Raw genomic sequence first — 12,994 nt, 5'->3', positions numbered from 1 at the left:
ATTGACAAACACACACTTTCCAATTGGTTAGTAGACTGCATTTCCTTCACTTATGCCCAGTTAGGTTGACTCTAGACGGTCATGTTACAGTTCACTTGAGGTCAGCCTCCAGCGAAGAGAATTGCAGAGCTGCAACATGGATGTCTGACTGTCCATAATTCACATCTCATTATTGCCTAAAGCAGGACTCCCAGTGCAACAATATATTTGGTCAGACAGTGCTCCAGAATGTATTTGGGGTTTAGAATCCAAGTATATCCCTCCTTAGGTCCATTACTTTCAGTTCCAACCTGCTCTCCAAAATAATTACAAAAAGTATAAATAAGGCTTGTTGCCATTAAAACAAATAGGTGTCTGCGTGCTGCAATGCCAATTGTATTTTTTTCCCTTTTTGCTGACAAAGGCAGCCTATATAGCCAAACAGTCCCAGCAGATGTTATCGGAGGACAGGACACAAAACTTCCCAACCCTCCCATTTCCCCAAGCAGCTGTATTTGTCTAAGCTTGTAATGGCAGAGGTGCTGGAGTAGGTCTTCTTGCACCAGGCTCTGTTGGTGATGTCACCTATGAGAGAGGATTTGCTTGTCCTGTTTGTCCTCAGAGAGCATCTGCTACAAGTAACTTAGTTTTCAGTACAACAAGTGCTTGTGTGTGTGGGGTGGGGTGGGGCGAGTCATGGACTGCTATGCAACCTCCAGAGCACTGTGATCAGCCTGACTGGATCATCAGGGGCATGCCTAAACTCCCCAATAATGCAATCTGCTCCTACTGGGGGCTGGAGAAAAAGAAAATTTGTATTGGAGGGTTCAAGCCTGGGGGAGGGGCTGAAGGGAGAAAGCCAATATTGGTGCTAGGAAGGCACTGGTGAAGAGAACAAGCTGGGATGATATGAGCTTTTGAGTCTGTAGGAGGCAGACAAAGCTGGTGATAGAGGGAAACCTGTGTGCGCTGGGGCCTGATCAAGTCAAGGGAAAGAGACAGAGTGGTGGAGACAGGAAAGTTGAGAATTTATTACGGAGGACTTCTGCATCTTTGAACATTTTTCTATACTGAATCTTAAATGAATAAGTATTATTCAACAAGCAGTGACTATATTGGTTTATGTGAGCAAGTAAAGTTTGCAGAATTCTAAAACAGTGTGCAGAATTTCCCCAGGAGTGATTTGTTTTGCTAGAAAGGGTCATGCGACTTTTTCAAGTGCTAAAATAGGGTCTTGCCAGCCTAACATTTGGGAAGCACTGTTGTAGGGGGTCTTTAAATGACCTGGTTAGTCTGGCTTTCAGGCCAACCACAATGAATACCTGCATGCACTATATGCAAATATTTCATACATATACATTGTGGATAGCCTGGAAACTCAACGGGTATCCAGACTAAACAGAAGTATTGCTAGATTGCCCTGCCGCCACCCCCCCCCCCCCCCCCAACCAGCACCAATTCCTATAGTAGATCTGATCAGATACCCCATCATAATGTCTCACTGGTCTTAATTTGCAATATGAAATTAAGACTTTAATAATAAAGGGTCCATATTCTTCTCTTATAATGAATATATATATATAGATTATTCCAGTTTGAAAAATATGTTTTCTGTTGAGCCTCTCTTGCTGATCCATACCTACTTCTAGTCATCAGTATTCTAAATTCCCTAAACCCTACTGAATGACGTTTGTTGTTGCTTATGTCTTTTGTTAAATCTGTTCCTTATACTACTGTTCTTGGTTCAGATTCCCCTTTAAGGTATGGTAAACAGGAACAGCTAAGTATTTCTTTTAGTGTTTTGACATATTCAGCTTTCCTAAACAGAATGCAAAGTAGTAGTTTCTGTTACCTGACGTTTATCCACCACATTGAGAGCGATGGAGGTGAAAATGCAACTGATGGTGTTTGCCAACATGAAGCTCATCATCCGTTGCCACCGCCATAGAGGTATCTTTACTTCACTGTTGGTGGAGGGAAGTGGTAGAACATTAGTATCTGTGCAGGGATGTACATCTACACAAGCAAAGCTTACCTAATGATGTAGCAGAAGGAATTATTTTTAATTAAAAAAAAAAAAAAAAGATTCTTCAAATCCAAAATCCTCTAAACACATGATTTTGCTATATGAATCTAAATTGTGCTGTCCACAGCCCCACAATGTCTGTTCACTTAGATTTATGTGAAAGTTTAATAAATGATCCTGCCATATCACAAAATGGTTGTTGGCCAGTCAGGCCTGGATTTAGGCATAGGTAACATAACCAATTGTTTTGGATATCATAATTTGATAGGCGCTGGAGCGTCACTGCCATTGCCATACTTTGATCCAGGCCTAGTGTGGCTGCCAGCAATGCTTCTTTCTTAAGAAATACTCCAGTGCAGGTCCTTGCAGCACTCCCACTCAGCCTTCCAGCTCATAGGCTCTGTGCTGTTACTTGCATGGGTTTCTATAGAAGTTCATGCCAGAATTAAAGGCTAGGGTATCACAGGGCCTATTAGTGAGCGAGTGCTGAAGGCCCCATGTGGAAGTCTTAAGAAAGAAGCACTGCTGTCTACTGCATGAGATCTAGAGTAGAGTATAGTACAGAACAGAGGTAAGAGGTGGGGATGGGATACCCCCCCACTTCAGTGATTTAATGAGAATAACCAATTAAATGGGAACTACCCTCATGTTATGCCTCTAAATCATCTAGAAAATATCTTATCCTACATTTCCCAAATTGCAAGAAAGTAACCTACAAAACAATCCATACTGCTAACTTTTCATATCAAGGCACTAGTGGAACTCCTTACCTAAAACCATCAAATGCACCGATTTAAAACTTACTTGTTCAGTTTAGCCTTTAAGGAAATAAGCACTCTTCTCAAATAAACTCATGGCATTAATTTTTTTACCTCATCCCACCTCCCACTACGCCCATCTATCCCAGTTAATCCTAGTCCTTTACCTTTTTCCGCCATATTTCAATTATCTAACTTAAATCATATTTAATTACATCTGTTTCTAAGTTTTACTGGTCTAACATTATGTATTTTACTTTCTGTTAATATATTATTGTGAACATGTTCATGCTTTTCTAATTGTTCTGTGAACCTGAGTTCTACTCAACCTAATGTGGGCTATAAATGTCATGGGAGTGGCCTAGTGGTTAGGGTGGTGGACTTTGGTCCTGGGGAACTGAGGTACTGAGTTAAATTCCCACTTCAGGCACAGGCAGCGCCTTGTGACTCTGGGCAAGTCCCTTAACCCTCCATTGCCCCATGTAAGCCGCATTAAGCCTGCCATGAGTGGGAAAGCGCAGGGTACAAATGTAACAAAAAGATTCTACATGGAATGTTGCTACTATTGGAGATTCTACATGGAATGTTGCTATTGCACTAACAACATTCCATGTAGAAGGCTGCGCAGGCTTCTGTTTCTGTGAGTCTGAGGTCCTGCACGTACGTGCAGGACGTCAGACTCACAGAAGCAGAAGCCTGCGCGGCCACATTGGTGATCTGCAAGGGACGACTTCTACATGGAATGTTGCTGCTAGTGGAATAGCAACATTCCATGTAGAATCTCAAATAGTAGCAACAGTGGAGGAGTGGCCTAGTGGTTAGGATGGTGGACTTTGGTCCTGGGGAACTGAGAAACTGAGTTCGATTCTCACTTCAGGCACAGGCAGCGCCTTGTGACTCTGGGCAAGTCACTTAACCCTCCATTGCCCCATGTAAGCCGCATTAAGCCTGCCATGAGTGGGAAAGCGCGGGGTACAAATGTAACAAAAAAATAAAACAAACAACAAACTATTTTTGCAGTTTGGCTGATCTAGATTCTGGTATACTAATTTTGACATGTTTACTTGGAAGCCAGAGATTTTGCCTTAAGCTTGGTCCTGTATTTACAATGTCATCAACATGTCTAGTTCTATAATAGTAATTGACATACAAATTCGCAAATAAATAAATCCTATGCTCCTGCCTATACATCTCATATCTATCACTTGTGCATTTTCCATGACCTTTTGTGCTAATTGTTCTATAGCCATGGCAAACTTTGGTGTAAGTAGACATCCATGTGCCCTGTCAAAGTTCAGTTTTTCAAATAGCTTCCACCCAACAAACTTATTGTAAGCTTTCCTTACCCAGTTTACAAAGCAGGAGCGTAGGACTGCCCTCTTGAGAACATTGAACATGAAGGGCCAGTAGACCTGTTGAAGGCCTTTTCAGTATCTGTGGATTAGAGTTGTCTCCAATTACTGTGCTCACTATATGAAGTTCAAGGCCCATCAGATATCATCTGCAGACTGTTGTCCCATTACAAATCCCAACTAGCCCTCTTGAACTAACCCTGGAATTATACTCGACTGTTAGCTAAGACTTTAGTTAATATCCCCAAGTGAAAGCAGCCTATAAGAGCCACACGCTATCTGGCTGATATTCAAAGCTGACCAGATAAATCACTGGCAGGGCTAGCCACTAATTTTCAGTGGCACTTAACCAGTTAAGTGCCACTGAAATTTACTGTTAGCACCTAAGTCAAAGCCGGCTATGTTGGGGGCAGAGTCAGGACTTGGCCGCTTAAGTGCAGATATTTATCCCTTAAGTGGCCAGGTTTAGCACATAAATGGGACCACATAAAAGTCTGTCCTATCTTTATGCGTTAACTCATGGCTGCATAAGGGCTGAATATCATCTTACGCGGCAATGTGTTAGCTGGATCAAAAATAACTGGATAGTCAAAGCTGAAGTCTGGACAGGAGTGGACCTGGCTTTGGATATCTGGGAATAACTCCATTGGGGGATGAGCAAAACACTCACCACCAGCAGCTGAATATCAAGCCCTATTTTCCCTTTTTGTATATAAGTGACCCCTCATATAGCAGGGGAATGATGTGTCTCTCTACAGTATTGAACAATTCACCAAGGTCCCAGTAAGCAAATGCTGGAAGCTTTTATAGGATTTGACCGCAAAGCCATCTAGATTAGGCAAATTGCCTCTTTAATTGGCCTGTCTAGGCTATTTCTATCTGGGGTATACAGCTCTTTGTAAAAATTTCTCAAATCTATCTTGGAAGTCTTCATCTTGGTTATACTTCTCTTCCCCCGCCCCCTTCATTTTAAGTATGTTATTTTATTTTGTAGGTTAGTAATATGCTTGCTTTATTTCCAAATTCAAAGTATCTTTGGCAACTTTTGGTTTTGTCTCTTCCACTTGCAGGACCCCAAGTTGACTCCTAACCTCAGCCTATTGTCCCTGCTAGAAATTTTATGCTATTCTTCTATGTTAGCTATAGGCACTCGCAACCTTTGCTCCTCTTGCCTCCTGTGATTTATTCTTGTTAGCTGCTAAGGCTAACATTCCCCCCTTCTTCCTTTAGACATGTCCACCTTATTTGTGGGAAGCAATTATCTGTGGCCTTCATGTTCAAATATTTTTTAGCATGACAACCATTACATTTTCCACAACACAAACTCCTTATGTGGTCACTCGGAACTACAACTATGATCTATAAGAGGTACCTTGGGGCTTCCAAGCTAATCCTACTAACTCTGGCCAAGTGACATTTCAAGATACACAAATACAAAATTGAACTGGTATGTACAGTAGGCATGAAGGAACCAGTGTATGCAAATTTCTCATGCATATTCATTATGGCTATCTGATCTACAGAAGGACTCTTATACAATCTGTATTAAATCGATAACTAATTAGCTGAACTACAGGGGATTTCAATTGGTAGCCACTCTCTTCAGAGCCAGGCCTTGCTATAGAACATCAATTTAGGTGTGTAGTTATCAATGTAAGCTATCATTAAGATACGTCACTTTACCACTAACCCCTGCTCTTTTAGCACAGGTCCCATTTTATCCAATGAGACCTAGTTACTAATAACTGGGGTTAACAGTAAAATAACACATCTTAACAGTGGACCACACAGATAACTTCCTCCCTTAATGGATCAATTCTACGAGACAGAATTGCTCTGCTCAATTTTATTTTGTTCAGCAAGAAAAACTAGATTAAAGTAGATGACTTGCTTTCAAAGTAGTTCCCAGAAGCACTGAGAGATGCTGATCAAACACCATCAGTAATAAAAGAAAATCCTGAACGTATGTTCCAGGGCTGTTACTTCTGGACCATGCCTCCTCACCAGCTATAATCTATCTCATAATTTTTGTTACATTTGTACCCCACGCTTTCCCACTCATGACAGGCTCAATGTGGCGGGCAATGGAGGGTTAAGTGACTTGCCCAGAGTCACAAGGAGCTGCCTGTGCCTGAAGTGGGAATCAAACTCAGTTCCTCAGTTCCCCAGGACCAAAGTCCACCACCCTAACCACTAGGCCACTCCTCCACTCCAATGTATTTTGATGACAGTTTATAGTGTGATGATTCAGCTCTTTATACCTTCATGTAGCATTACAGCCAATCAATGAGGCCAAAATGCCTCTGTTTATGTTGGTGAGCAGATGTCACAATTCTCATCTCCATCCGTTCTTTGGAAGTACATTGCCTGCACCAGGTCTAACAAACAGGAGACATGGTCTTGGATGAAAAATTATTCTCTAGTTGACTCTATATTTATTTCAAAGAGGTGGCACATCTCACCTGGATTTGGTTCCTAGAATTTGTCCAACGATGAGGTTCGAGAGACCTATCCCTATCATCTGCACCGATGTTGCAAGTCCCATGGCTGTTCCCAGTGTTGCTTGTGGTACCACAAGGGGTATTGATGGCCACATGCTAGCCTGTTTTTAAAAGGGCAAAAAGCAAAATGAGAAAACCTAGGACTAAAGGTTGAGATGAAGTGCAGAAAATAGGGTGGGCCTTCCTCATGTGTGAAGCAACAAGCAAGCAAAAAAACAAAACAAAAAAAGAAATGGCTGGAGAACTGTAATAGCAATTCTTCAATCTGATTCCACATTGACCATGTTTTGGTGGTAGGGCCCGTGTCAGGAATCTACGAGTATATAAAAAATACATAAAAATGTACACATAAAAATAATACAATAATAATATAACAATCTAAAAACAAACATACCCAGAATATTACAGTGTAATGATACTTTAACAGTGCATAAATGCTTGATAAGCCGTTGTCTGAAAGGAAATGTACATACAAATACATATATAAAATCCTAAATGTTCAATCAATACGAAAACATATTCAACAGCAAGTGTAACATGAATATAGAAGAAATATGGGTATGAAAAATACAGCATAATGTGTGTATAGAAATAAACAGGTTAAAAAATACAAAAGCCATGTGTTTTCATATTTATTGTATTGATTAACATTTAAGATTTTATGTATTTATATGTACATTTCCTTTGAAGTAACAGCCTATCAAGTATTTATGCATTGTTATTGTACATTTTGTTGCAGAGTCCATCGCCAAAACACAGTCCGTGTTGAGTCAAAGCAAGAAACGTGGTTTTGAAATTAGCCAGAACAAAGCTGGTAGCTATGTGTCACAAATCTCCATGAAGGGACCCCCCCCCCCCCCAAAAAAAAAAAAAGGAACCTTCATTTCATGACACTCCAGTGGGAGGCTCTCCTCCACAAGTTGGTCACACCCAAAGACTTCAAAATAAAGCTTAAAATCATTCCAAGAGGTGAGAGTTATACACACACTGGTTAAGCTCTGGAATATACCGTCTACAAAAACAGTTCTATTATTTCAATAAAGTGGTTTCGTAACTTTTCATGTTCTCTTCCTCCGATTGGATTTTCCTATAGACATTAGAATGTTTATGCCAAAGTACTTCCCCATTTTTGTGTTTCCCCCATAGAATGTTGTTTTATGCCAGAGCACTTTTACTCTATTTTTGTGTTCCCCTATTTCTGCTGCAATTGATTAGCAACATCAAATTTGTATATTAGCATATTTTGTTCTTTGTAACACCGTTTGTTATGTATTTTTACAGTTCTTATACATTTTTAATGCATCTTATATATAAGTTTATTGTAATCAGTTTTGTTCCAATATATATAATTTTTAGACTCTCGAGGCAGGCACTGCTTGCGCTGAAACACGACTCCATGTCGAGTCATGTTTTTGGATGTGTCATTTCTTCACACTATTCCCTTGAATCCTCCTGCTACGTTTGTAGTGTTCTCTGTTCCTCCACCAGTTGACTTCCGCATAACTTTCTACCCACCATTTGCTGCTTAATCCAGACAAAGGCCAAGCGATGTGGATAACTGGTAGTTCTGTTACTCCCTTATCTCCATTACCCCTTGGGCATTCTATTACTTTGGCTTCTCCATTTGGGGCCCTGTTTACTAAGCCTCGTTATAGGCGCGCTAGCGTTTTTAATGCGTGTAACCATGTACACATGTTAAACGTGTACGCACCTACAATATCCCTATAGGCTCCTCCATGGTTAGCGCACACGATAATTGTTAAAAATGCTAATGTGCCTTAGTAAACAGGGTCCTTGGAGTAACCCTGGATGCTGAACTATCCTTTGAGGGTCATATAATCTTAAAGATTAAATCCCGCTTTTTTGCCCTCCATCACATTTGTATCATTTTTGCTTTCCTAAAAAGCTACTATCCACGTCTTAATTCATGCCCTTGTCATTAGTCAGCTTGACTACTATAATTCCTTGTTTAATGGCATATGCCAATCTGGTCCAGAACATTGCCTTTCAGCTCACTACAATGTTCATATCACAGTATTCATTTTTGTAATACCACTGGCAACTGGTGAGTTATAAAGTTCAAAATTTTAGGGACTACAAACTATGCAAGCGGGTCTGCTCGCAGCACTTTTTGGTGCTTTCAGACCCATTACTTTCTCGCAACAGCTGTGATCATCTAGTGATAGGCTGGTTGCTATCCCCCCTACCTCACAGGCACACTTTCCACCCATACTTCTGCTTCATTATAAGCTCTACTGATATGGAACTCTCTTCCCAAATATCTCTGCAGAGACATCGCTACTGAGATTCATGGCTTTTCATAAGGCCTATCTTTTCAGTCAAGCTTTTAGGGACTGTTAGGTTCCCTTTGGAGGAGTATGGGCCATACAGTTGGTGACTTTTTCTTTCCTGCTTGCTGTTTTGCTATACGATATTGTCAACTGCTATGAATGACTGTACCATTATTTATCAGACATGATAAACTAACGGTTGCATCCAAATTTGCTAAATTACACCAAGGTATTGAAAAGAAATCTCAAGGCAGAGCAAAATATAAAAAGCCAGTAGGGTGAAATGACACTCACCGCAGCAAAGGAGTAGGTTATCCCCAACCAGAGAGTAGAAACCAGAGGAGGGACAAATGTGAAAGCCAGCAAGGCAAAGACTGGAAGAGTCAACACAGCACACAGGATGGCGAAGATGCCTCTCAGACCAATGTAATCCTGGGGAAGGGAGAGCACTGGATGTAATACAATGCAGTCACAGTAACCAGCATCACAGGATTCTCAGCATTATCACCACTCTCATGCCTGAGCCAAAACGCACGGCAGCTGAGATTTCAGGGTGAGAATCAGAGATAAGGCAGCAAGAGTTTTACCTTGACAGTTCCATTTTCACTCATGTCTAATTTTCATTTTTATTGTTATGTGGTATTTGGGATATCAGTTTGCTTTCTTGGTTTAAAATTTCATTTCTAGACAGATTAAGTACATCCCAATGGAAGAGGCTGAAATCATCATCTCAGAAGCCATGTACTTGTTTTCATGTTTCTTCAAGTCACTTTCTCCCTTTCAGCTTCAGCATGCAAAATAAATGCCATTAGAAACGAGCTTGCACCCTTGCTGCCAATTAGGCAGGTGTATGCCATGTGTTCCATGTTCTCATTTCAGTTGTTTTCTTTCTACCACATTGACTGGCTAGTGCTGGGATTTGTACCTTTCTCCTCCCCCACAATGGCTGCCATTTGATTCAGTGTAATAAGGAACAACCTCAGCTACTCCTGCTGCTTTTACCCTATCTGCATGCATGTTTGGGTTGTCATAGGAATTTTCTTCAACAGCATGTTCAAGAATTTGGATGTAAAAAGGGAAGGAGGAAAACTGAACAGTAGTTAGGGCATACAGGGGCCAGAGATATTTTTGATGAATGGTGTGATCATAGCATGCTTAAAAGCTATGGGTACAGTTACAGAAGACAGTGACAGACTGAAGACTTTACAGATGACGATGGGAGGGAAGATGACTCAGGTGAGACTGCGTTTGGTATAAAATCCTGTTGGATTTTTCCAAGAAATCGAACTACACATCCATGCATTCAACAGGGTAAAACCTGGGCTAGGTAACCTGTTCCTTCTGAAAGCCAGGTTGCAACCCTATTTCCTACTGCAGTGAATTCCACACCTGCCCTGGGCCCCAGCCTGTCAGGTTTTCAGGATATCCACAATGAATATTCATGAGATCGATTTGTATACCAAGGAGGCAGTGTATGCACATCTCTCAAATGCATATCCGTTGTGGATATCCTGAAAACCTGACTGGCTGGTGTTCCCCAGGACATGTTTGGGAACTCCTGCCCTACCAAGTGCTGTAAGTGCTCATAAGTGTTGCTACACCAGGACAGACTGAAGGGCCATCAAGCCCAGTATCTTGTTTCCAACAGTGCCAATCCAGGTTACAAGTACCTGGCAAGATCCCAAAACATTTTATGCTGCTTGTCCTAGAAATATATTCAAAACTAATAAATATAGTAGAGGATACGAAAAAAATACGAAAAAAATACAATATGTTGCAATCTCATGCGCGGGTGAGTCTCATATATATATAACGGCTAGTGTCACTTCACTCCCTCGGTGAACCTATTGCCGTAGAATGTTATAATCATAGACTCTTACCCCCAACCTACCAATGTCTGAAACCTTTACTAATTATTCTTTTATTCTTAACATTATATGTAAAGATCAGGCAATGTGTTACTTATCTTAGCTTGTTCCTAATGGGTGTGCTCACAAACCCCGACAGGTAGCCTGTTTCGCAATTCTTGCTTTGTCAAGGGGGAGCGCTTCACCTCATATCTGCTCGTAACACCTCTGGTTTCTTAAACCAGAGGTGTTACGAGCAGATATGAGGTGAAGCGCTCCCCCTTGACAAGCAAGAATTGCGAAACAGGCTACCTGTCGGGGTTTGTGAGCACACCCATTAGGAACAAGCTAAGATAAGTAACACATTGCCTGATCTTTACATATAATGTTAAGAATAAAAGAATAATTAGTAAAGGTTTCAGACATTGGTAGGTTGGGGGTAAGAGTCTATGATTATAACATTCTACGGCAATAGGTTCACCGAGGGAGTGAAGTGACACTAGCCGTTATATATATATGAGACTCACCCGCGCATGAGATTGCAACATATTGTATTTTTTTCGTATCCTCTACTATATTTATTAGTTTTGAATATATTTTTTAGTAGAGAAGTGCCCATTAATTTTTGACAGTATACTGTCCTAGAAATAAGCAGTGGATTTTCCCCAAGTTCATCTTTATAATGGTTTATGGACTTTTCTTTTAGGAAGTTATCCAAACCTTTTTTAAACCCCACTAAGTTAACTGCTTTTACCACAATCTCTGGAAACAAATTCTAGAGTTTAATTACAAGTTGACAGAAGAAATATTTTATCCAATTTGTTTTAAATTTACTACTTTGTAGATTCATTGTATGCCCCCTAGTCATCCTATCCCCTTTACCATTTTCATCGCCCTTCTCTGTACCTTTTCTAATTCCACTATATCTTTTTTGAGATGCGGTGACCAGAATTGCACACAGTATTCAAGGTGCGGTCACACCATGGAGTGATATAAAGGCATTATAACATCCTAATTTTTGTTTTCCATTCCTTTCCCCTAATAACAACACAACATTCTATTTGCTTTCTTAGCTGCCACTGCACACTGAGCAGAGGGTTTCAACCCATCATCAGTGATGACACCTATATCCTTTCCCTGGTCATTGACTCCTACTAAGGAACCTTGCATCACATAGCTATAATTAGTGTTCCTTTTTCCTACATGCATCACTTTGCACTTGCTTACATTAAACGTTATCTGCCATTTGGATGCCCAGTCTCATAAAGGTCCTCTTTTTCACAATCCTCTTGTGATTTAACAGCTTGGGAATAATTTTGTGTCATCAGCAAATTTAATTACCTTACTAGTTATTCCCATCTCTAGATCATTTATAAATATGTTTAAAAAACAGCAGTCCCAGTACAGACCCCTGCGGAACCCCACTAAACAAGAACCTAAAGTACCTGCTTTTGTTCCCGACTCAGTCAATAGAAACAGAAAAAAAAAATAAGATGATGCGTTCCTTTATTGTTTTAAAGTTTCCTTTAAGTATTCTCACTATAAAATCATTAGTACAGTGTTCTGGTTTTGTAAAGTGCTGTCCCACAGAGGTAACATCTTGATTGGCACTGGCATTTTTTCATATGATATCTATGTAACTTAAATCTCTTCTTCAGCATCTGGCTTGTTTCTCCAATATAGCACCCTTCGTCAAATTTTTTACACTGGATGACGTATACTACATTGGAAGATGAGCATGTGAAGGATTCCTTTATGTTGAATATTTTTCCTTTGTGAAATGACTGTGGGGTCTTGTGAAATGTTTTGGCATAGTTTGCAGCTGGATATATTGCAAGGATGTGTGCCATTCTCTTCTTTTTGGGTCTCTGTTGAGAGCTTTCTTCTCACTAGCTTGTGTTTTAAATTGGGTGGCTGTCGGAAGGCCAGCACTGGTGGAGATGGGAATTATCTCTCTCAGTAATTCATCCTCCTGGAGTAAGTGGCTGCAGATCTCTTATGATTTTCCTCAGTTTTTACAGCTCTGGGTTGTATGTCACTATAAGGGGAGGGGGTTGTTTGTGGCTTGCTTTTCCTTGTATTATAGCAGATTTTCCTTGGGTGTTTTGAGGGAGGAGGCAATATTCTTGGAGATTATTTTGGGATTGTATCCTTTCTGTTCGAAGGATGCAGTCAGGAGTTTGAGGTGCCTATCTCTGTCCCCTGGGTCAGAACAGATACGGTGGTATCTTGTGGCTTGG

At 40.6% G+C, this 12,994-nt stretch overlaps 1 protein-coding gene across 2 annotated transcripts in view; it reads right to left on the bottom strand.

Annotated features, from left to right (window-relative positions):
- LOC115476916 (major facilitator superfamily domain-containing protein 1-like) overlaps nt 1-12,994 on the bottom strand; it is a 55,058-nt gene that overhangs the window by 10,981 nt on the left and 31,083 nt on the right. For both annotated transcript variants that reach the window (XM_030213494.1, XM_030213493.1), the window contains exons 10-12: nt 9,202-9,339; nt 6,578-6,717; nt 1,832-1,943 (exon numbers count right to left, since the gene is read on the bottom strand). In XM_030213494.1, the coding sequence (XP_030069354.1) occupies nt 1,832-1,943; nt 6,578-6,717; nt 9,202-9,339 (390 nt within the window). The remainder of the gene's footprint in view (nt 1-1,831; nt 1,944-6,577; nt 6,718-9,201; nt 9,340-12,994) is intronic.

This window comes from Microcaecilia unicolor, chromosome 8 (assembly GCF_901765095.1).
Source record: "Microcaecilia unicolor chromosome 8, aMicUni1.1, whole genome shotgun sequence".
NCBI classification, from domain to species: Eukaryota; Metazoa; Chordata; class Amphibia; order Gymnophiona; family Siphonopidae; genus Microcaecilia; species Microcaecilia unicolor.
The sequence above is the reverse complement of the archived record's forward strand: the minus strand, read 5'-3'. Positions and strand labels throughout refer to the sequence as shown.